This window comes from Agelaius tricolor, unplaced genomic scaffold (genome assembly GCF_023055355.1).
Source record: "Agelaius tricolor isolate 1412-34295 unplaced genomic scaffold, bAgeTri1.0.p SCAF_43, whole genome shotgun sequence".
Classification (NCBI taxonomy): Eukaryota; Metazoa; Chordata; class Aves; order Passeriformes; family Icteridae; genus Agelaius; species Agelaius tricolor.
Window position 1 is genome coordinate 1,552,595 of NW_027269303.1, and position 24,647 is coordinate 1,577,241.

The 24,647-nt window shown below is 51.8% G+C and overlaps 3 protein-coding genes across 3 annotated transcripts in view; 1 reads left to right on the plus strand and 2 right to left on the minus strand.

Annotated features, from left to right (window-relative positions):
* LOC139604076 (uncharacterized) overlaps nucleotides 1–24,647 on the minus strand; it is a 1,261,625-nt gene that overhangs the window by 36,564 nt on the left and 1,200,414 nt on the right. The window contains 1 exon segment of the mRNA XM_071455063.1: nucleotides 16,694–17,197. Coding sequence (XP_071311164.1) covers nucleotides 16,694–17,197 — 504 coding nt within the window.
* Nucleotides 4,426–5,358, minus strand: LOC139603973 (olfactory receptor 14A16-like). Its single transcript, XM_071454971.1, has one exon. The coding sequence runs from the start codon at nucleotides 5,356–5,358 to the stop codon at nucleotides 4,426–4,428; it is 933 nt and encodes a 310-aa protein (XP_071311072.1).
* Nucleotides 20,561–21,811, plus strand: LOC139604037 (zinc finger protein 3 homolog). Its single transcript, XM_071455025.1, has 2 exons — nucleotides 20,561–21,153; nucleotides 21,229–21,811. The coding sequence occupies exons 1-2, from the start codon at nucleotides 20,561–20,563 to the stop codon at nucleotides 21,809–21,811; spliced, it is 1,176 nt and encodes a 391-aa protein (XP_071311126.1).

The window sequence follows — 24,647 nt, forward strand, 5'->3', positions numbered from 1 at the left end:
GCCCAGCCCAGCCGGCTCTGGCCCCACAGCTCTGCTCAGCCCAGGCTGCTCTGGGCACTGGCCCCACGGCCTCAGCCCCTGCCAAGGCCACAGCAGCAGCTGCAGCTGCCACAGGACTCAGCCCCAGCCATGGGGGAAGGTGCTTGGCCAAGGCCAAAGGAGGCTCCCTGGCTGCCCTGCTCCCCTCGGCCTGAGGTGCTGAGAGCTCTGCAGCCCCTGCTGCCATCCCATCTGCCTAGGGCAGCACCAGAGCCCCGGCCTTGGGGCCCTCAAGAGCTGCTCCTGCTCCAGGCCCAGGGCCCATGCCAAAGCTGGGACAGCAGCCACAAAGCTGTGCCCATTTCTGTTCATTGCTGCTCTCATGGGGATGGATCTGCAGCCACTTGGAGGTTGCTGATGAATTCACTACTCCAGAGGCATCTTCTTTCTTGAACTCTTCAGTTCAGGAATTCACTGAAAAAGGAACGTAAACATTTGTTCCAAAACACCTGAACAGGAAAAACCCCTGGGAATCATATAAATGTTCAACCTTCTGTGGTTAATTGAACAGATTTCAGACATTTATTAAAGGTGAATATACTATATTGAAAAGAATGCAGAGAGAAGTGAATTGTCCTGTTTTCTCTTCCTGTTTATAGATTCATATCAGCAATGTCCAGTTGATATTGATCCCCAGTACCTTCTATTGCAGTCTAAATAGATATGAAAATCAAGACCCTTCATGGCTGACAATCAATAACACTTTGTCCCCACCTTCTCCCCACCATTTCCCTCATCCAATCACTGGATCTCCTATGGATCAGGAATGGTGTGGCCAGCAGGAGCAGGGCAGTGATTCTTCCCCTGTGCTCAGCACTGGTGGGGCAGCATGCCAAGGTCTGTGTCCAGTTCTGGGCCCCCCAATTTAGGAAGGACATGGAGGGGCTGGAGCGTGTCCAGAGAAGGGCAACAAGGCTGCTGAGGGCTCTGGAGCACAAGTCCAGGGAGGAGTGGCTGAGGGAGCTGGGGTTTTTTATCCTGGAGAAGAGGAGGCTCAGGGGAGACCTCATCACTCTCTACAACTCCCTGACAGGAGGGTGCAGCCAGGTGGGGGTCAGGCTCTTCTCCCAGGGAACAGGGACAGGACAAGAGGACACAGCCTTCAGCTGCACCAGGGGATGCTTAGGCTGGACATTAGAAGATATTCTCCACACAAAGGGTGATTGGGCATTGGAATGGGCTGCCCAGGGAGGTGGTTAAGTCACCGTCCCTAGAAGTGTTTAAGGAAAGACTGGATGTGGCACTCAGTGCCATGGTCTGGGTGACAAGGTGGTGTTGGGTCCCAGGTTGGACTTGATGCTCTCCAAGGTCTTTTCCAGCCTGGCTGATTCTCTCATGATTGTGACTCTGCAGGGTCCTGGGGAAGCAAGGGGCCATTGTGACACTGCGGGGCCTGGTGGCACTAAGAGGACCATGGTGACACTGTGTACAACATGGCAGCACAGAGCCAAGGGGCCATGGTGACACTGTGGGGCTGGATGGAAGCAAGGAGTCCATGGTGACAGTCTGGATCCTGCTGGAACCACAGAGGCCACTGTGACACTGCAGGGCCTTGTGGAACCAAGGGGCCATTGTGACACTGCGGAACCAAGGAGACCCTTGGGAGAGCCTGGGGACAATGGAATCAAGGGGCCATTGCTCCATTGCAAGGACTCTGGGAACTGAGAGAACAATTGTGACACTGTGGTGCCCCATGGAACCAAGGGTCCCTGGTAACACTGCAGGATCTTGTGTCACCAGGGCTCCATTGTGACACTGCAGCACCAAGGAATTCATTGTGGCACTTTGAGGCCTCATGGAGCCAAGAGGCCACTGTGACCCTGCAGGGCCTTGTGGAACCATGCAGAGCATTGTGACAGAGCAGGACCTGGTGTCACGATGGGGCCACTGTGACACTGCAGGGCCCCATGGAACCAAGGCACCAGGGCTGCTCCTCAGGGACTCGTGGAATGAATGAAACATGTTTGAAACCGTGGTGGCCCTTGGGACCAAGAGGCCATTGTGACCCTGTGGAACCAAGGAGAGCATTGCTGCACTGCCAGACCTCATGGAACCAAGGATCCATTGTGACACTGCAGGGCCCAAGGATCCAAGGGACTTTGTGACACCAAGGGGTCCCATGGAACTAAAGGGAGATTGTGACACTGTGAAGCCTCATGGAATCATGGAGACCATTGTGACACTCTGGGGCCTCATGGAACCCTGGTGACAGCAAGTTGTCTGGGAGTGTGGATCTGCTGGAGGGTAGGTGGGCTCTGCACAGGGCCCTGGACAGGCTGGATCCAGGGCCCAAATCCAGCAAGGTGAGGTTTAACAAGTCCCAGTGCTGGGTCCTGCACTTTGGCCACAACAACCCCTGAAGCCCTACAGGCTGGGGACAGAGTGTCTGGAGAGCAGCCAGGCAGAAAGGGACCTGCAGGGACTGATGGACAGCAGGTTGGACATGAGCCAGCAGTGTGCCCAGGTGGCCAAGAAGGCCAATGGCTCCTGGCCTGGATCAGGAATGGTGTGGCCAGCAGGAGCAGGGCAGGGATTCTTCCCCTGTGCTCAGCACTGGTTGGGCAGAAGTGCTGTGTCCAGTTCTGGGACCCCAATTTAGGAAGGACATGGAGAGGCTGGAGTGTGGGGCTGGGGAGAGGTCTGGAACACAAGTCCTGTCAGGAGGGGCTGAGGGAGCTGGGGTTGTTTATCCTGGAGAAGAGGAGGCTCAGGGGAGACAAGGCAGTGTCAGGGCACAGGTTGGACTTGATGATCTCCAAGGACTTTTCCAACCTTGCTGATCCTGGGATTCTCTGAAACCACCCTTGGAGCAGTTGCAGGATGAGCCCTGGGTCTCCTCCTCAGAAGCTCCAGCAGCCCAGGTCCCTCAGCTTCTCCTGGCAGCCCCAAAGCCCATCCTGTCAGTCCTGCAGAGCCTCTGCAGCTCCTCCTCATTGCCCAGAACAGGGAGCCCCAGAGGCAGACACAGCAGCCCAGATGTGCCCCCCTGGCCTGGGGTGTCTCTGGCAAGGGAGCAGCAGCAGGCACTGCAGGAGCCTGCAGACAATTCCTGCAGCACTTGTAGGATGATCCTGCTGCCCAAGGGACGTTCCCATGGGGCCAAGTCAGGAACTGCAATGGGGAGTGGGGCCAGAGAGGAAAGGCCAAACAGGGATGGGCTGTTTGCAGGGGAAGGAACAGGGCTGGGCAAGAGGAAGAGATTTGTACAAGGGAAGAGTAAAGAAAACAAAAGTGAAGCCAAGGAAATGCCCAGGGCAGTTTGGGGGTGGCTGCCAGCCAGCCCTGGCTCTGAGCAACAGCGTCTGCAGTGGCACAGGAAACTCCCAGCTGATGGGAACAAACTTTCTGGCTGAGTGCAGAGGCCAGGACAAAGCTGAGTGGTTTCCCTGGTGTCCCGCAGGCCTTGCTGGCCCCAGGGGCTGATGGCATTTGTGCTCCCTCAGGTTCATGTCCCCACAGCAACAGCATGGGGGTGCTGGCCCTGCTGTGGGCAATGCAAACAGGGGCTGCTGAGGCAGTGCTGCCGTGTCTGTGCCTGCAAGGATGGGGCACCTGTGTGAGCTGGGGGAGAGGCCAGGGCTGCAGAGGGGGGATGTTGTTGGCAGCTGCATGAGGACGCTCTGGGACGCTGCCCTGGGCTGTGCAGCGCACTGGGCATGGATCAGCCCCTGCTCTGCTGCTCCTTCCCGTCTGCCCCAGGGCCCTTGCAGAGCCCCAGCCATGCTGTTTGCCCCCAGCCTGCCCACGGCCAGCCTGGGGCTGCTCACGGGGGTTTCTGTGCTGAGCATTGGCCTGGCCGTGTTCTTGAGAGAGCCTGGGCAAGGAGCCTGGAGCCCCCAGGGCCTGGCCTGAGGCGTCAGCGCTGCCCCAGCAGTGCCCATGGCCTGTCCCTGCTGCAGCCCCGGCACTGCTACCCCCAGGGCTGTGCCCAGCCCCGAGAGCACTCAGGCCCTGCAGCAACACCAGGGCCACCAGGGCAGCGGGGCAGGGCCACGGCAGCAGCAATGGCAACACCAAGTGCTGCTGCTGCTGCTGCTGCTGCTGGGCACAGCTGCTGGGCCAGCACTGATCTGCCCCAGCTCTGCACACAGACATTGCTGCTGCAGCTCCAGAGAAGGCAACAAAAGGGCATCTCTGCAGAAAACTCTGCTGGGAAAGATCCTTTAGCTCATTTAAAGCCACCAAGAGCACAACCACTTATTGACACAGTCTATGGTCACAGGGAAGGTGGAGGCAAACAAAATGAGAAATGGCACATACAATGACATTTATTTGTGGACAATATGAAAAAAGTAAAACAATGAAAAGCAACCCCCAAAATAAAATGAACAAGAAGGATCTAAGATTACTTTCATTACAAGTGATTTGCAGAAGCTGGCTAACAGTTTAATGTTTCTGAAAGCATCCAGTCATCAGTCTCCACACTGCAGCCTTGAGCTCCTGGTTCCTCAGGCTGTAGATGAGGGGGTTCAGGGCTGGGGGCACCACCGAGTACAGAACTGACAGGGCCAGATCCAGGGATGGAGAGGAGATGGAGGGAGGCTTCACGTAGGAAAACATTGCAGTGCTGAGGAACAGGGAGACCACAGCCAGGTGAGGGAGGCAGGTGGAAAAGGCTTTGTGCTGTCCGTGCTCAGAGGGGATCCTCAGCACAGCCCTGAAGATCTGCACATAGGAGAAAACAATGAACACAAAACAACCAAGTACCAAACAGACACTAACAGCAATGAGCCCCACTTCCCTGAGGTGGGATTTGGAGCAGGAGAGCTTGAGGATCTGTGGAATTTCACAGAAGAACTGGCCCAGGGCATTGCCATGGCACAGGGGCAGGGAAAATGTATTGGCCGTGTGCAGCAGTGAATAGAGAAAGGCACTGGCCCAGGCAGCTGCTGCCATGTGGGCACAAGCTCTGCTGCCCAGGAGGGTCCCGTAGTGCAGGGGTTTGCAGATGGACACGTAGCGGTCATAGCACATCACGGTCAGGAGGAAATACTCTGCTGTAGCGCAGAAAACAAAGAAAAAGAGCTGAGCAGCACATCCAGTGTAGGAGATGTTGCTGGTGTCCCAGAGGGAATTGTGCATGGCTTTGGGGACAGTGGTGCAGATGGAGCCCAGGTCGCTGAGGGCCAGGTTGAGCAGGAAGAAGAACAAGGGTGTGTGCAGGTGGTGGCCGCAGGCTACGGCGCTGATGATGAGGCCGTTGCCCAGGAGGGCAGCCAGGGAGATGCCCAGCAAGAGGCAGAAGTGCAGGAGCTGCAGCTGCCGCGTGTCTGCCAATGCCAGCAGCAGGAAGTGCCTGATGGAGCTGCTGTTCGACATTTGTGGTGCCTTGGCAAAACGATCTGTAAACAAATAATCATGGAATAGTTGGGTTTGGAGAGGACTTGAAATATCCCAGCACAGGCTGGGGACACTTTCCCCCACTGCCTGCCCAGGGCTCTGCTGCCTGGAGCTGTCCCTGCCAGCAGCTGCTTCCCTGTGCCCAGGGCTGAGCCCTGCCAGTGCTGCCAAAGCCCAGCCCAGCCCTGGGGGCTCAGCTCTGCCCTTCAGAGCCCTCCCAGCTCTGGCACTGCCCAGGGGCAGCTCTGGCTCTGCAGGCTCTGATGGCAACGTCAGAGCAACCCTGAGGAGGCTGGAAAAGTGAAACTGATGCTGCCTCTAAAGGGCTCTTTGCTGATTTTTGTAACTGTCTGCTTTATTCAGATCGGAGAGAAATTTGCTTTTTTTCCACCTGAATGGAGAGATGAATATCTATGTGCAATTTCCCAACCATGCAACCTAGAGAAGTAGATTAAAAAAGCAGATTTTCCCTTTTATTCAGGTTCTCCCTTGCTGTGCTCCCTGTATAATCTACTTGGAAATGTTCTGCAGTTAAATGTCATTCTGGGAGCAGCCCTGAACAATGCAGCATCCTCCCCACACAAGGAGAACACTTCCAAGCCTCACCAGCTGTCTCCTGCCACCCAGATCTTGTCCCCAGCGCTGGGAGCAGCTGCCAGGGCTGGCTGAGAGCTGTCCCTGGCAGGCAGCAGAGTCCCTGCCCCAGCACAGTGCCCTGGGCTGCAGGACCCTGCTCTGCAGGACAGCCCTGGGCACCCCTGGCTGCTCTGCACAAGAGACAAGCAGAGAATGTACTCACAGGCTCTGCAGGCATTGGCATGTTCCAGCTTGAGGAGATGGCTCCAGGAGCTGCAGCTGCATTGTCCTGCAGCCAGAGGTTCCTGTGCCAAGGGCTGGCTGTGATTGTGCCCCAGGCACTTCTCAGCCCCTTCCCAGCCCTGACTGATTGAAGCTCTCTGTGCCTCTGGGCTGTGCCCGCGCTGGCTGCAGGCAGTGCCCCAGCCCTGCTGGGCTGGCACAAGAGCTGCTCATCCAGAGAAATGTGCTTTTGAAGCTCTTCTTGGTGACCAGGAGCTGCCTCTGTGCCAGGAGCCCAGCCCAGCTCAGCAGCACAGACACAGCACAAGGACTTTAATCAGCCTCTGGGGCTTTGTGCTCAGGCCCTGAACATCAGTCCCTGAGAGGGAGCTGAAGAAACCTCTGCAGAACTCCAAGGCAGAATCCAACTCCAAAGTTTCTTGGACTTTTAATGGGTCCCAGTGAGGGACACGACTGAGCAAGTGTCCCCAGGCCCCAGGCAGAGCAGAGAACTTCAGGCAGTGCTGACAGGTGGGGACAAAGAGAAGCCAAGTCTTGGTGCCCTGGGGCACAGCAGGGTCTGTGCCAGCAAGGGCTGGGAGGAGACACCTTGTGCTGAGGCCCTGGGGCCTCCTGGCACAGCCCCAGCCAGGCTGGGCACTGTCAGCCCCTTGTGCTGCCCTCAGCATCCCCCCCTAGCCCACATCCCAGTGGCCTCAAGGATCTGCTGCAAGGAGTCCCTGGGGAGCCTTGCTCAGCAATGGCCCTGGGGGCTCCTTCATGCTCCCTGCAGGGACTGCAGGTTTTTCAAAGGACTTGGGGTTTGGCTTTTGCCTTGGAGTCTCTGAGAGGTTTGTGCAATCATGGCCTCCAATTATCTGCTGTAATTAGTCCCTGGTGAGGCTTTGTCAGTAACAACACTGAGTGGGGCTCATTAATGCTTCAGGGTACTTCAGTTATTTTAAGGTACTTGGTGTTTCCCTTTTGATACAGACTCTATGAGAAGGATTGTGCAGTTGCAGCCCCCAATTATCTACTGTAATTAGTCCCTCTAGAGCCTTTATCAGTAATGACACTCAGTGGGGCTCATTAATGCTTCAAGGTACTTCAGTTATTTTAAGGTATTTGGTGTTGCCCTTTTGATACAGACTCTGTGAGAGGTTTGTGCAATCATGGTCTCAATTATCTGCTTTAATGAGTCCCTTGAGAGCTTTGTACTGACACTCAGTGGGGCTCAGTAATGCTTTCAGATACTCAAGGTTTTTAAGGTACTCTGGATGTTCCTTTCCACTCTGAATCTCTGAGAGGTGTTTTTTCCAATTCTGGCCTCCAATTCTCCCCCCCCCCCCCCCCAAGGAGTCCATGAGGAGCCTGTGTTGGGGATTGACCCCAGAGGGACCCATTCATGCTCTGAGATGCTCTGAGTTTTTCCTCTGACTTTGACTCCTGGAAAAGTTTGTGCAATCTCCTCTCAGGCCCTGAGGTTCCCAGGGCTCAGCTCCAAATGCACCACGGGGCTCATTAGGGTCAAGCAAGTCCTGACACACCATGGCTCTGCCTTGATTTCCCTCGGCTCTGGAGCATTTATTAGGCAGATTTCCTTCTACATTTGTGAAGAAATATTTCAATGAGCTTCTAAGCAATAAGTAATCCTATTTTAAAGAGTGTATTTTATTACTGTTCTCTTTAGAGAAGAGCTGATTGCAGCTTTCTGTGATTTATATTGATGTAGGGCCACTCCTAAGGAGGTCTAACCAGGTCAGAGAAGTTTTACCTTGAGAGTTGACCCAGTGTGGACAACCTTGCCCCACATTCCCCAACCTCATGTGAGAAACAATTTTCACTTTCAAAACTTTAAAATATTAAGAGCTTATCAAAATACAACAGAAGACTGAATAAAGAAAATAACACAGTGCCAGGAGCAAAGGATTCAGTCACCATGTGCTCATCTACAAAATGGATGTTCTGTCTTTTATACCTCTGGCCCCTCCCAAAGTCTTGTCAATCGACTCCTTCTTCACTGTCCAGTGGTGGAGATCACTGTCTCACACCTTGATTGGAGGTCAGGTGTCACAGACATCTTCGCATGAAAAATCCTTTCTTTAGGATTTTTCCTCCTGAGAAGGTGACAGGCCTCAGGAATAAAATGTAAACAATGGTTATCTCCTGCTGTGGAATGCAACAGGTGGATCTGTGATTGGTCTCATAGAGTTGTTTCTAATGAATGGCCAATCACAGTCAGCTGGCTTGGACTCTCTGTCAGAGACAGAAGCTTTTGTTATCATTCCATTCTATTCTTAGCTTAGCTAGCCTTCTGATGAAACCTTTTCTTCTATTCTTTTAGTATAGTTTTAATGTAATATAAATCATAAAATAATAAATAAACTTTCTGAAACATGGAGTCAACATTCTCATCTCTTCCCTCATCCAAGAACCCCTGTGAACATCAGAATTAGAACCCAAACCCAAACACCACAGTCAGGTGCTGCCATAGGAACAAGCCAACCCTCCCAAATGCCCCAGCTACTGAGGCCATCCTGTGATAACAATGCAAGGGGGAGGGGAAGGATAACTATACATCTACAAAACTTCTCTTAACATGTATTTAATATCCAGCCCTTAATTGTGAGAGTCAACCATAGGATTACACATCTATAACAAACCCCCTTTTTCTTTTTCTATAAGTCATTTTGCTCAAACAGTTAAGTAAAAAATTTTCCTGTTTCTTGAATGAGTCATATCAGCATCTGTTGATGTGGGCAAGGACAGTGGGAACAGGAGAAAAAAATCTCAGGTTTTCCTTAGACACACTCATTAGGAATGGACAAAAGGGCATCCCAGAGGTCCAGTATGGCTTTGACTCCCATCTACCGTGCCTGTGTGGCTGCTACCCATAGTTGGTGCATCTTAGGGGTGAGTACAGAGGCCAACTCGGTCCTGCCCTCCAGTCCCTGTTGAATTAAAAGACAACTGAGGAATTACAGAGGTCTGGAATGGCCTTTTGTCCCTACCTTACCATGGCTACAGGGTTGCTACCCACAGCAGGGCTATGGGGCCTTCTTGGTAGCAAACAAAGGGGCCAACCCGGCCTTGCCCTCCTTCCTTTGTCTTATTTTCTTGAAGAAGCTGTCCCATTGCCTTTTACAGTCCCTTGTGTACTTCTCCTCAACAGATGCTGGTAATTCTCACCCATGAAAACAGGAAGACAGTTCTCGAGCTGGTTGGTGGAAGCTTGACTCTACTTTTTGGGCGTCTTGGTGTTTTTCTGGTTGTCTCAGTCTCTGCTTGAGAGTCAATCTTGTTTCACCCAGCCTGGATGTTACAGTCCACTCTTTGGGTTCTTCTCCTGGGCCTTTGACTCTGCTGCCATGAGTCCATCCCCGCTCTGCAGCTCACACGGCCGATTCGGTGCTGAGCAGTGCCTGAAAGGGACCTTCCCACTGAGGAGTTAGAGGCTGATCTCTCCATGGCTTAATCATCACCCAGTTCCCGGGATTAATATTATGGATTCTGAAATCCAGGGTGGTAGTTTGAGGAATTGCCGCTTTATGTCTTAGCCCTTCTAAGGTTTGTGCTATAGACATCACTTATTTCTTGGCATTGGCTTCCCCTTCCTCATAGGTGGCAGCCTTCTGGGGTGAGGTCAGGAAGGGAAACCCAAACATCATTTCATAGGGTGACACCCCCAGATCTGACTGGGGTTGAGTTCTAATTCTTAATAAGGCCAAAGGGCGACATTTTATCCATGACATTTGGGTTTCAATCATTAGCTTAACTAGAGCTCTTTTAAGAGGTTGATTCATTCTCTCAACCCAATGGGAACTCTGTGGATGCCATGGAGTGTGTAATTCCCATTTTACTCCCAGGACCTGAACAACTTTCTGCAATATCTTCAATGTGAAGTGAGTTCCCCAGTCAGAATCAATCCTGTTTTTCCATCCCACACTGGGGAATGATTGATTCTAGAAGTGTTTTACTCACAACATTGGCATTGGCTTTCACAGTGGGTACCACCTCTACCCAATGAGTCAAGTGATCTACTATCACTGGCAAAAACTTCCACCATTGTACCTGGGAAGCTCAGTAAAGTCTACCTGGATGTTTTGAAAAGGCTGTAAGGTTAGTTCTCACCCTCCTCTGGGTGTTTTCCTCATGATCTTCTGATTTACTTGTTGACATATCACACACCATTCAGTCACCTGCTTAGCTATCCCAAAAATTCCTATGCATCCCACATCCCTCAGAAATTGATCACTTAGCACTTGTGTACCCCAATGTGTTGTTCCATGTATGCCTTCTAGCATTTTCTTGGCCAGGGGTTTATTCAACATTTGCCTCCCATTTACTAATCTCCACTTCCCTTCATTATCTTTCTTGGCTCCTATTTTAAGGAGTTCTTCCTCTTCTGTCCCACTGAATACAGGGACTTTTTGCATTTCCCTCATGAATGTTAATACTATTATTAGTTTTTCTGTCTCTGATTCAGTTGCATTTTTAGCCTCTAAATCAGCTAAATTGTTCCCTTGTGCCCCTTTTTGATGTCCTTCAACATATACCACCACTACATCCTCTGGTAATTGTAAGGTTTCTAACTCTTCTAAAAGAAATTTTTCACGAATCGGTCATTTTCCCGTTGAATTTAATAGCCCCCTCTCTTCCCAAATTTTTCCAAAGCTATGCACTACTCCAAAAGTGCATTTTGATTCCTGTATATATTGTTCCCCATTTTCTGTGCCAATATTTCCAGAGCTCGTTTTAGGGCATACAACTCACACCTTGGGCTGACCAGTTGGAAGGTAACTTTCCCTTTTCTATGGCTACCAACCCTTCATCCACTATAGCGTACCCCGATACCCTGTGCCCCTTTATTACCTGTGAAGATCCATCGATGTTCAGTCGTTTCACTCAACCTTGGAGTGGTTGATCTGTTAGGTCCTCTCTTCCTTTAGTTTGATGGTTTATAACCTCTAGGCAATTATTTATTAGTTCCTCATCTGGTTCTCCATACAAAAACTGGGCAGGGTTGAGTTGGTTACCCACTATTAGCTCTAAACCATTATCTATTAAGATGGCTTTGTACTTTAGCACTCAGGAATCAGTGAGCCATTTGTCAGCCTTTTTGGCTTAGGATACTTCTGAGTGTGGGGTATATATATTCAATTTTCCCCCAATTTTTTGCTCTCCTCTATGAGTACAGCAGTCGCTGCCCCTGCCTGAATGCAGGTTGGCCACTGTTGCTGGCCAGGGGTCCATGTACAAATCACGAATGGGACAGGACTGCTAGGAACGTGCCTTGAGCTATTTTATTTTCCAGCATCACTCTCATTACATGGTTATGACAATGGGAAGATGCTATCAGCTCACATCCCAGGAAGCAGTCCAAGAACTTAATGTTAAAACTTTCTTTATCAGTTTTTTGACCAATCACATAAAGCAAAAGCATATTGACAGTAGTTCCATCCAACCACTATAAGCACACGCACCTTTGGTTAAAACAATGCTTGCTTATATCGAATACAATACCTGCTGGTAAGCCTCAAGATACAATGCACAGAGCTCCATTATCAAGCTTAGAACTTCCTAATAGGTAGGTAAATTTTTCTGTAGCTTAGGGAGTTATTCTAGGCAAGTGTTAATACACAGACCATTGTTCTATTTGTCCTTATTATTCTACTTCTTACATAATTTTTCTGCTGACCAATCTTACGGCTACTGCTTAGCTCTAATCACAGTTCTGCTGTCTGTGGGGCCTGCCTTGTGCAGCTTTCCCAAAACCCTCTGATTTTAAGGATTCCCAGAGCAGGTGAACCCCAAGGGTGGCAGAATCCTGGCCGAGCTGGCCCGGCCCGGGGCTGCTCCTGGGGCCCGGCGGATCCTGGCTGGGCCCGGGCTGGCGGCGGGGCAGGGCTCAGCAGGGCCCAGATGTTCCCAACTGCAGCCATGGCCCGGCCCGGCCTCGGCCCCGCGGCCTCCCCTGCCCTGCCTGGCAGCCGATGGGGCCTGGCGGGGTCCCTGGGAAGGGGCCCGGCCCCACGGCAGGAGCTGCCCGGCCTTGCTGGAACCCTGGATGCTGAGAAATTTAAACTTTCTCTGCTGAAAGGCACAGACCTGCAAGAGAACACGGCATTTGACCTGAGGCTGTGGAGAAGGCTTCCAAAATTGATCAATAGCATTAGGATTATGGGTGTGTAGTTGGTTAGAAGTGTATAATATCACAGAAAAATCCTAAGACTACGGGGTTTTAGAAGATAATAATAAATATGAAGCCAGATGGAGATTTTAGGGTGGAGACAGCTTGTTCTTCTTTACCTTCTTCTTTCTTCTTCACCTTCTTCTTCCTTCTTCTTCATGGGTTTGGGTGGTAGTTTGTAATTGGACATAAAAGTCTGCATTGCAGGCTTCAAATGATCAGTTATTGGGTTAAAAGGGAAAATAATTTGGGTATCTTTTCTTAATTGGATAGTTTAGCCTTAAAAGACCTTGTAACAAGAGATAGTTAGCCATTTTGTGCCCTGCTAATGAAAGAGTGCAGACCTCATGGCCTTAAGAATGTAACAGGGGTAAGAAACAATAAACACCTGAGTCTGAACACGTACTGTCATCTCAAGTGCCTTCAATCCTGAGCCCAAGAGAAGTAGAAAAAGCAAGCAGAGAACCCACATGGCCCGCCCTGGCTGAGATGGGGAGCTGGGCTGGCCTTGTTATGTCTGTGCCAGCCAGAAGGGAAAGAGACCCTCCCAGGCTTTCCCATCTTTAACATGTGTCTTCACAGAGGCGTGTTCAGTTTCCTTAGTGGTTTAACAGATTGTCAATTCTCAAAGCTAATTACTCATTGGTTTTTTGTCAGATATGGAGGAAACTGCTAGCAGCTTTTCTTAGAACATCACTTCCATGATGCAAAACCACCACAACTGCACAGAGCACAGAGCTCCTTTGTCCATATGTAGTGCTCATGTGCCCGAGGCCTCAAAACCCCTCCTTGGGAGATCTCTGGGCCCTCTCCAAGGTGTTTTCAAATGAAAACATTCAGCTCAGAGTCTAAGAAAATCACCAGAGGACAGGGCCAGCCTGACCTGTCTCTCCTGTCTACTTTTGTCTGGGAGAAATCCTTGGATATATGGAATTTGGGAGGCCAAATGCTAATTTTTGTCCATGGCCCTTGGACATGAAATCCGGTTCTTTTCCGTAGGAATGAAGGAACAGAGCCCCAGTGTTTCAGGGGCAGATGAGAGGTGGCCACCAGAGGCCAAGGCCAGCCAGAGCTGGCACGTTTTTTTCTGGGAGATACCATTGCATTAAGGAAATTGTTTAGGGAGAGTACCAAGTTTGGCAATGGGCATCTGTCACAATCTGCTCATACAAGTGGGGGTCGTGATGGTTCGTTAACTGATCTCGGAGTGCAAAAGACAACACGAAGGGGATTTCAGTATTAATCAAATAAATGCACCTTTTATTGAGTGCCCACAGCAAATGCAATAGAGAGATTTAGAAAGGAGATAAAGGATAGAGAGAGAAAGAGAGGGGGTGGATATAGCTACCAAACAGAGAGACTAAATCCTCATGTGGTCCAGCCAATAGATCTGTCTTGTCAGGTCAGGGAGAATCTCAAAGTCTTGGTTAACTCAGGGGTCTATTATAGTCCTCTGCTGAGGAGGGAACAGGTAAAAGACAATGAAGAATAAGTTTATTGAAAATGGGTACAGACAGTCCATGTTCCAAAACAGGATAAGTCAATCTCAGCAGTGAGTGAGAGCAATTGTTTTCTTGGTCCAATGACCACACCTGGGCAAACATGTCACTTCAATCAGGCCAACCCCTCCCCATGTCAGGGTTATAAGGGTCTCAGTCTCAGTCCTTGGGAGGGGGCTTCAATCTCCATCCATCACGGTGGTCATGAAGCAGATGAAGAATTTTCCATGGGGGACCACTAAAGTTACCCCAGAAAGTTCATTTGGCCGAGAGGTGGGGAAATTCATGGGCTATTGTCATGAAGCAGGTGCCAGCATATAGGGCGAGCTGCTCCTTTGCCAGCCCTCTGCTCGAAGCAGCGACCATGGCAGCACTGCAAACACACCTGCAAACAATCCCTTGGTGAGCATCCACCGCAGCCAGGCCAGAGCTCCAGTCAGGGTCCTCAGGGTCCCGGTCTCTGTCCTTGTGACGATCGTGAGACAAATGAGGGAAACTTCAGACCGTCTCTTACAGCATCTGAAAAGCCAGATGGTTCTTTCCATAGCAAGGAGAGCATGGAGCCCCAGTGCTCCAGGAGCTGATGAGAGGCAGCCCTTGACATCAGCCAGACCTTTCAGGTGGCCCCTGGGAGGCCAAACCAGCCAGGCCTGTTCCATGTTCCCTCAGTTCCATGGGGCCCCACAGTGTCCCAATGGTCCCTTGCTTCCCTGAGGCCCTGAGGTGTCATAATGCCCCCTTGGTGACACCAGGCCCTGAAGGGTCCCGATGGTCTCCATGGTTCCATCAGGCCCCACAGAGCCATAATGGTCTCTGGGTTCCATGAAGCCCCGCTGGGTCACCACAGCCCCTTGGTTCCATGGGCTCCAGTGGTGCCACAATGATACCCTTGGTTCCATGAGGTCCCACAGTGTCCCAGTGATCTCCATGGGAAGGGAAGAACCGAGCCCCAGTGTTGCAGGAGCAGCCACCAGAGGCCAAGGGCAGCCAGGCTTGATGGTACTGGAAGATTGTGCCTGGGAGCAACCCTTGGATATCCAGAATTTTAGAGGTGGAATCCCAATTTCAGACATTGACACCTGGAAGAGAAGGATGGTTGTTTTCCATAGGAAAGAAAGCATGGAACACTGATTCCACAGTGACATTTGGGGATCTATGGGGGCTATTGGGGATCGTTTCTGCACCTCGTGACCCAACAGGAGCTTCTCTGATAAACGTTGCCTGAAGCTCCCACTGTGCCCATGACAGGAACCCCTGTGAGTGTCTGGGACATCCCAGCTCTCTGGCAGCCTGGGGACTCCTGGGATGTCACCGTGGAGCCCCCGTGAGTGCCTGTGACAGATGGGTGCCTTTGCAGCCCAAGGTGCCCTGGGATGTCACCATGGAATGGCTGTGACTGCCTCTGACCACAGGGCTCTTTACCATCCCCAGAAAGCCCTGGGAGGTCTCCATGGAGCCCCCGTCTCTACATGTGACATTCCAGCTCTGGAACAGCCTGGAGATTCTTGGAATGTCCCCATGGAACCCCTCTGAGGGCCTGTGACAAATCTGATCCTTAGCAGGCAACCATCCCCAGACCCCTGTTGCTATGGTCAGTTTCCATGGCAACCATCACCAGGCCCCTGTTGCTATGCTCAGTCCCTTGGCAGCTCCATGGAGACCCCATGCCAGGGGTGGTTGCCATGGACACCAGCTCAGGCCTGCAGCCAGAGCCCGTTGCCATGGCAACCATTGGCAGCCCCATCCCCAGGCTCATGGGATCCCAGAAGCACAGAATGGGCTGAGCTGGGAGTGACCCATCAGGATCCTCCAGTCCAACTGCTGGCCCTGCACAGGACACCCCAACAATGCCAGCCTGGGCCTGGCAGCGCTGGCCAAACACTGCTGCAGCTCAGAGAGCCCTGGAGCTGGGACCCTGCCCTGGGGAGCCTGGCCAGGGCCCCAGCAGCCTCTGGCCAAAAACCTTTTCCTGACATCCAACCTGAGCCTGCCCCGACTCAGCTGCAGCCGCTCCCTCCACTCCTGTCCCTGGGCACCAGAGGGAAGAGGTTCCCACAGCCCCAGCCAGGGACCCGCTCCCAAGGCTGCTGCCATGGCCACCAGGGCTGCCACCAGCTGGGATGCTCGCTTTCCACGGGCCAGGCTTCAGGAATGGGATTCCCCAATTTCCTGCTCCCGCTAAAACCGCGCTGCCCTCGCTGCCCTCCCGCCTCCCATGGAAAGCACAAAAGGCAAAGATCCCGGGCTGGGATAAGAACAATTTATTGGGAACAGCAACGGGATATGGAACAAAAAGGAGCAGAAACAATACTGATAACACAAGTGATAAGAAAAAGGGAAAACTACAACACAACTGACTGTCTCTTCCCGGCTACAATTTCCCCCTGCCTGGAAAGGACACCCTTCTTGTCAGGAGGGAGAGAGAGAGAGTTCCTTTCCTGCCAATGGCAATGACCTGAGGTGGGAGCGAATGTAATGTCACAGCCATAGCCAGACCCGCATGTTCTTCCATCCCACATCAGGTCATTGGCAGGGGCAGCAAAAGGGACTGGTGTCTTCCTACCATGGATCACAGGGAAAATGGATCCCCAGGGCTCTTCCCAACATGGGACCCCCAATGGGGAAAGAAGCTGGAGTGGTGCATGAAGCTCTTCCTGCAGCTGGGGCACTCGCAGAACTTCCCTTACTGGCGACTCCATTGGTGTCTGATCAAGTGAAAGCTCATGGACGAGCTCTTCCCATGATGTGGAGAACTCATCGGGCCTCTCCCCAGTATGGATGCGCTGGTGCATGACGAGGGTGAATTTTTTCTTGAAGTCCTTCCCACAATCAGAGCAGCGGAAGGGCCTCTCATCCGTGTGAATGCGCTCATGCAGGTAGAGATTGGAGCTGGTCTGAAATCTCTTCCCACAGGTGGGGCACGCGTAGGGCCTCTCCCCAGTGTGGATGCGCTGGTGCCTGATGAGGAGGGAGTTGCGCTTGAAGCCCTTCCCACAGTCAGGGCAGAGGAAGGGCCTCTCCTCTGAGTGAATTCGCTGGTGCTTGTAGAGATTGGAGCTGGTCCTAAACCTCTTTTGACACTGGGGACACTCATAGGGCCTCTCCCCAGTGTGGATGCGTTGGTGGATTACGAGGGTGGATCTGTGGCTGAAGCCCTTCCCACACTCCCCACACTCGTAGGGCCATTCCCCGGTGTGGATCATCTGGTGCCGGATCAGGTGGTTACTCTTGCTGAAGCTCTTCCCACACTCCAAGCACTTGTGGGGCTTCTCCCCATTGTGAAGCTGCCCATGGGCCACCAGCTCTGAGCTCTGGCTGAAGCTCTGTCCACCTTCCTGGCTCAGGGTGGGTCTTTCCTCTTCAGAGCACACTGGGCTGGGTTTGGAGCCCATCCTCATGAAGGATTTCTGGGGATTTTCCTCCCCATTGGAATTCTGCACTGTGGAGTCACTCAAAACTGCCACTTCCACAAGGGTCTGCCATGGAGATTTTTCCTCCATGGTCTCCATGCTCAGCTCCTTCTCTGGAGGAGGAAGGACAAGGAGAGGATGGGATTTGCCTCCGTGCCAGAGGGAAGGGGAAGGAGATCCCCCCAGTGCATCCCCAGCAGGATGGGGTTGGCAGCAGGGTTGTCCTGCAGCCGGGGGCTGTGCTGGGCTGGGAGATGGAGCAGGAGAGAGGGGGAAAGGGGCACTGACTTCCTCCTCACCTGCCTGGGTGTCCCATGGCTCCCTCCTGTTTCTCGCAGCCTCCTCCTCCATCCTATCAAGGTTTGGGAATGGGAAATCCTGTTCTGGGAACCAAACAAAGGGTGCGCACATTGTCTTTTTTTCTGGTTAGAAGGCAAACCTGGGGGAGAGTCTAAGTCAGATATACAATTTTATAAGAAATTGAAGATCAAGGCAATGATATAGAAACACTGCCTTAAACTGACAGAGTCAGGATATAACCTGACACCCTGTTGCTGGTCAGGGTGGTGGCTGCAGTCCCATTAAATGGTGGCTGCAGTCCTGTTGGAGGGATGAACGTGATTCTGTCCAAGCAGTGATCCTGTAGAAGGGTCTGGTCTTCCTCTGAAGGTCCAGGGGTGGTTCTGGAGCTCTTGTCCTCTGGGAATCCAGTAGGCAAGCTGCTCCTGGTGTTGCAAGGCTCAGCTTATATGCAGGTAGGAATGCTTGGATCCTCCCCCTGGGCGGAGCATCCCACAATGGGAGGATGGAATTTGATCAGTCCTGCAGTGACACTCAATGGCTCATTCACACAAGATATCTCCCCTGGAGGGTGTTATCAGGGCTGAGTCATGGAAGAGATCAAGAACAGTGCCCCGCCTGTTTATAGCAGTTGATGAAGATGGGCATTGAAAACATGCATTTGGTTCCATCTTACATTGCAACCTGAAACAGTGGGGGAATCCCTGCTCAGGGGGTGAGCACCACCCCCCTTACCCAAACTGGCTCAGGTGTAAAACCCCCACCCCGGGAAGGCCACACACACAGGGGACAATGTCACACTTGCCCTGCTCCAGGGCAAATGGCATCTCTCTAATATTTTCTTAACCAGATTGCAAAATTATTTTGGCACCGTGAGTTCAGGGCACTGTTCTTTGACCCCTGTTGCCTTTGACAACAGCATGGTTCCTTCCTCTGAGGAGGTTGTGGGTCTCTCTGGAGGAACTCTTGGAAACTTGGATGCAGCTTCGTCTGAGCGACCTATGGGAGAACTGATGAGGAAAATGGCTGTTGTGGGACTGGAGTGTAAAGAAAATACTTTGTTGTCCCTCCTTGAAAAGTTTGTTAAAATCACTGGAGGAAATGGAGCAAATGATACCAGCAGACTGACAAGGTTCATTCACCACATGGTGAGGAACACGAGGCTGCTAAAAGTCCCACAAGAAGCCCAGCTCAAGTAGCTAAATTCCCAAATAACTACTGAATTCCCAGGCTTGGGTTTTTTCCAAATGTGAGAATCATTATTCTCTTCATCCCTGTCACCTTTGTGACAGCTACACAGAGCTTCCACTGCCTTTTAATAATATCTGTATTGGGCCAAATTTGCACTTTTCTTTAATTGTAACCTGCCAGGAGCTGAGCTGGAGCTGTGCAGGAACCAAGGAAACTTGGAATTGCCCCAGAATTGCTTCTATTGTCAGCCGGTGCTGCGGTGGCCGTGGGGCAGAGGGGTGGGAAAGGGGGCTCCGGGGTGGCAGTGGAGGAAATGCCGGGCCCGGGGGCTGAGCACAGGGCTGAGCACGCAGAGATGGTTTTGTTCTTGCTGAGCTCGCACTGAACCAAGGCCTGTCCTGCCCCTCATTCGGCCACGCTGGGGAGGGGCTGAGGGTGTGGGGGAGCTTGGGAGGGGACACAGCCAGGACAGGAGATTCCAGCTGACCCCAGGGATACCCCAGACCATAGGACATCATGATCAGTGCATGAAGTGTGGGGAACAAGGAGGAAGGGGGCACATTTGCAGTGAGGGTTTTGTCTCCCCAGGTAACACTTAGGCAGGATTGGGCCCTGTTTCGCCAGTGGGCAGGGCCCGCACCAAAGACACAGACACCAAACTTAACTTAAGGAACAGTGTAATTTAGATAATGCAAATTTGCAAAAAATTACAAAAATATTAGGTAGGCAAAGCAAATAATCATTAGTCAATAATTCCGAAAGAGAAGATGTTGAAATGAGTATCACACAACTGTCCATTTCTGGCTGCAGGCTCTGGAGATTCTATCTCTGCCTTCAATCAGGGTTGCATTCCCTAAAGAATCCTGGTACCAAATCCTGCTTTCCAAGGCTGGAACAGTGTCTCAGGTTTAGCTGGGTGTGTATTCAATTACCCTCTGTTAAAGTTGGGGCAATTATCATCTGTTAATTGAGCAGTTTACTTTATCTCTTCCACATGAATCCTCCCTCCAGGGAGATATCTTCTGTTAATGGGCCATTGAGTGTCACTGATAAAAATTCCATCATCCCATTGTGAGAAGATCTGCCCAGAGGGAGGAGCCAAGCATTCCTACCTGGAGATAATCTGAGAATGTGAACAACAGAGTCAGCCTTCTCCCACAAGATTCCCAGAAGAGCAGCTTTCAGCTCCACTGGATCCCAGAGGAAGACCAGGCCGATCGACGCCACAACTGGACCTTCAGAGGAAAACTCCACCCTTCTACAGGATCACTGCTCCAACAGAACCACACCTGTCCCTGCAGGAGCACTGCAGCCACCATTTAACAGGAGTGCTACCAACACTCTGACCCACATGGTGTCAGATTGTATTCTTACTCTGTAAGTAGTTTTTAGTACTACTGCATTTGTATTTTTAATTTTTCTTCTGAAGGACTGTTATTCCTATTCCCATAGATTTGCTTGAAAGCCTCTTGTTTTGAAAATTATAATTCCAAGTGAAGGGATTAACATTTTCCATTTCAAGGGAGTCTCCTGCCTTCCTTAGCAGACACCTGTCTTTTCAAACTGACACAATGCCCTAGGACACCCAGGCAGGTGAGGAGGAAGTCAGTGCCCCTTTCCCCCTCTCTCCTGCTCCATCTCCCAGCCCAGCACAGCCCCTGGCTGCAGGACAACCCTGCTGCCAACCCCGTCCTGCTGGGGATGCACTGGGGGGATCTCCTTCCCCTTCCCTCTGGCACGGAGGCAAATCCCATCCTCTCCTTGTCCTTCCTCCCCCAGGGAAGAAGCTGAGCATGGAGACCATGGAGGACAAATCCCCAAAGCAGAACATCGTGGAAGAGGCCATTTTGCGTGATTCCAGGGCACAGGAATCCAATGGTGAGGAAAATCCCCAGAGATTCCACAAGAGGAGGGGCTCCAAACCCAGCCCAGGGTGCTCTGAGGAGGAAAGACCCACCCTGAGCCAGGAAGGTGGACAGAGCTTCAGCCAGAGCTCAGAGCTGGTGGCCCATGGGCAGCTTCACAATGGGGAGAAGCCCCACAAGTGCTTGGAGTGTGGGAAGAGCATCAGGCAGAGCAGCACCCTGATCAGCCACCAGATGATCCACACTGGGGAATGGCCCTACGAGTGTGGGGAGTGTGGGAAGGGCTTCAGCTGCAGCTCTGCCCTCATCACCCACCAACGCATCCACACTGGGGAGAGGCCCTACGAGTGTCCCCAGTGCCAGAAGAGGTTTCAGACCAGCTCCAGTCTCCTCCAGCACCAGCAGATTCACACTGATGAGAGGCCCTTCCACTGCCCTGACTGTGGGAGGGGCTTCAAGCGCAACTCCACCCTCATCACCGACCAGCGCATCCACGCTGGGGAGAGGGAGAGGCCCTGCGAGTGTCCCCAGTGTCAGAAGAGGTTTTACACCAGCTCTGATCTCCTCCTGCATGAGCGGATTCACATGGATGAGAGGCCCTTCCGCTGCCCTGACTGTGGGATGGGCTTCAAGCGCAACTCCCACCTCATCAGGCACCAGCGGATCCACACCGGGGAGAAGCCCTACGAGTGTGGGGAATGTGGGATGAGCTTCAGCCAGAACTCTAACCTGATCTCCCACCAGAAGACCCACACCAGGGAACGGCCCTATGAATGTGGGGAATGTGGGAAGAACTTTAGGCAGAAGTCTCTCTTGATCTGCCACCAGAGGATCCACACTGGGGAAAGGCCATACAACTGTGGGGAATGTGGGATGACCTTTAGTAGGAAGACCCAAATGATCATCCACCAAATGATCCACACAGGGGAGAGGCCCTACCAGTGCCCCGAGTGTGGGAAGAGGTTTCACACCAGCTCTCAGCTCCTCCAGCACCAGCGCATTCACACGGATGAGAGGCCCTTCCTCTGCCCTGACTGCGGGAAGGGCTTCAAGCACAACTCCCTCCTCATCAGGCACCAGCGCATCCACACTGGGGAGAGGCCCTACGAGTGTCCCCAGTGTGGGAAGAGCTTCACCAGCAGCTCTCATTTGACTAGACACCAATGGAGGCACCGGTAAGGGAAGCCCTGCACATGCCCCGGCTGCAGGAAGAGCTTCATGCACTGCTCCAGCTTAATCCCCCATTGGAGACACCACGTTGGTCAGAGGCCTGGTGATCCATGTTCCCTATAATCCATGCTGGGAAGACACCTGTACCTTTTGTTGCCCCGCCAATGACTTTATGTGGGATTGGAGAACATGAGGGTCTGGCCATGGCCCTGTCATTACATTCACTCCCACCTCAGGTCATTGCCAGGGGCAGGAAAGGGACTCTCTCTCTCTCCCTGAGGAAAAGGGTGTCCTTTCCAGACAGGAGGAAATATATTGCCAGGAAGAACTAGTTGTTGATGTTGTAGTTTTCTCTGTAAATAGTTTTACTTATCCCTTCTGTTATCAATATTGTTTCTGTTCCTTTTGCTCCTTATCTGGTTGCTGTTCCCAATAAATTGTTCTTATCCCAGCCCGGGATCTTTGCCTTTTGTGCTTTCCATGGGAGGCGGGAGGGCAGCGAGGGCAGCACGGTTTTAGCGGGAGCAGGAAATTGGGGAATCCCATTCCTGAAGCCCGGCCCGTGGAAACCGAGCATCCCAGCTGGTGGCAGCCCTGGTGGCCATGGCAACCACCCCTGGCATGGGGTCTCCATGGAGCTGCCAAGGGACTGAGCATAGCAACAGGGGGCTGGTGATGGTTGCTATGGAAACTGCCCATAGCAACAGTGGACTGGTGATGGTTGCCTACTAAGGATCAGATTTGTCACAGGCCCTCAGAAGGGTTCCATGGGGACATTCCAAGAATCTCCAGGCTGTTCCAGAGCTGGAATGTCACATGTAGAGACGGGGGCTCCATGGAGACCTCCCAGGGCTTTCTGGGGATGGTAAAGAGCCCTGTGGTCAGAGGCAGTCACAGCCATTCCATGGTGACATCCCAGGAGTCCCCAGGCTGCCAAAGAACTGGGATGTCCCAGACACTCACATGGGTTCCTGTCATGAGCACAGTGGGAGCTTCAGGCAACATTTATTAGAAAAGCTCCTGTTGGGTCACGAGGTGCAGAAACGATCCCCATGCTCCCCATAGATCCCCAAATGTCACTGTGGAATCAGTGTTCCATGCTTTCTTTCCTATGGAAAACAACCATCCTTCTCTTCCAGGTGTCCATGTCTGAAATTGGGATTCCACCTCCAAAATTCTGGATATCCAAGGGTTACTCCCAGGCACAATCTTCCAGTACCATCAAGCCTGGCTGGCCTTGACCTCTGGTGACTGCCCCTGCAACACTGGGGCTGGGTTCTTTCCTTCCCATGGAGAACACTGGGACACTGTGGAGACCTCATGGAACCAAGGGGATCATTGTGGCACCACTGGAGCCCATGGAACCAAGGGGCCATGGTGACCCAGTGGGGCTTCATGGAACCCAGAGACCATTATGGCTCTGTGGGGCCTGATGGAACCATGGAGACCATTGGGACCCTTCAGGGCCTGGTGTCACCAAGGGGGCATTATGGCACCTCAGGGCCTCAGGGAAGCAAGGGACCATTGGGACACTGTGGGGCCCCATGGAACTGAGGGTACATGGAACAGACCTGGCTGGCTTGGCCTCCCAGGGCCACCTGACAGGTCTGGCTGATGTGGGGATGTCAAGTGCTGCCTCTCATCAGCTCCTGGAACACTGGGGCTCCGTGCTTTCCTTGCTATAGAAAAGAACCCTCCCTCTTTTTAAATGTCCATTGCCAAAATTGTTATTCTCTCTAAAAATTTTCCTATATGCAAGAGTTTCTCTCAGAAAAAAACCTGCCACTTCTGGCTGGCCTTGTCCTCTGGTGGTCACCTCTCTTCTGCCTGGCAAACACTGGGGCTCTGTTCCTTCCTTCCTATGGAAAAGAACCAACCTTCATGTCCAGGGTCCATGGCCAAAATTAGAATTTTGCCTCCCAAATTCCATATATCCAAAGATTGGTCCCAGACAACAGTAGCAAGGACAGACAGGTCAGGCTGGCCGTGTCCTCTGGTGATTTTCTTAGACTCTGAGCTGAATGCTTTCAGTTGAAAAAAACTTGGAAAGGGCCCAGAGATCTCCCAAGAAGCGTTTTTGAGGACTTGGGCACATATGCACTATATATGGACAAAGGAGCTCTTGGCTCTGTGCTGTTGTGAGGGTTTGGCATCATAGAAGTGATGTTCTAAGAGAAGCTGCTAGCAGTTTCCTCCACGTCTGACAAAAAACCAATGAGTAATTATCTTTGAGAATTGACAATCTGTTAAACCAGTAAGGAAACTGTACACGCCTCTGTGAAGACACATGTTAAAGATGGGAAAGCCTGGGAGGGTCTCTTTCCCTTCTGGCTGGCACAGAGGTAACAAGGCCAGCCCAGCTCCCCATCTCAGCCAGGGCGGGCCATGTGGGTTCTCTGCTTGCTTTTTCTACTTCTCTTGGACTTGGGATTGAAGGCACTTGAGATGACAGTACGTGTTCAGACTCAGGTGTTTATTGTTTCTTACCCATGTTACATTCTTAAGGCCGTGAGTTCTGCACTCTTTCATTAGCAGGGCACAAAATGGCTAACTATCTCTTGTTACAAGGTCTTTTAAGGCTAAACTATCCAATTAAGAAAAGATACCTAAATTATTTTCCCTTTTAACCCAATAGTTGATCATTTGAAGCCTGCAATGCAGACTTTTATGTCCAATTACAAACTACCACCCAAACCCATGAAGAAGAAGGAAGAAGAAGGTGAAGAAGAAGGAAGAAGGTAAAGAAGAACAAGCTGTCTTCACCCTAAAACCTCCATCTGGCTTCATATTTATTATTATCTTCTAAAACCCCGAAGTCTTAAGATTTTTCTGTGATATTATACAC

Excerpts from the sequence above, each read along its gene's own strand:
- LOC139603973 (XM_071454971.1), bottom strand. The coding sequence starts at position 5,358 with ATGTCGAACAGCAGCTCCATCAGGCACTTCCTGCTGCTGGCATTGGCA.
- LOC139604037 (XM_071455025.1), top strand. The coding sequence starts at position 20,561 with ATGGAGACCATGGAGGACAAATCCCCAAAGCAGAACATCGTGGAAGAG. Across the intron at positions 21,154-21,228 it reads GAGAGGGAGAGGCCCTGCGA|GCCCTTCCGCTGCCCTGACT; the intron begins GTGTCCCCAGTG and ends CATGGATGAGAG.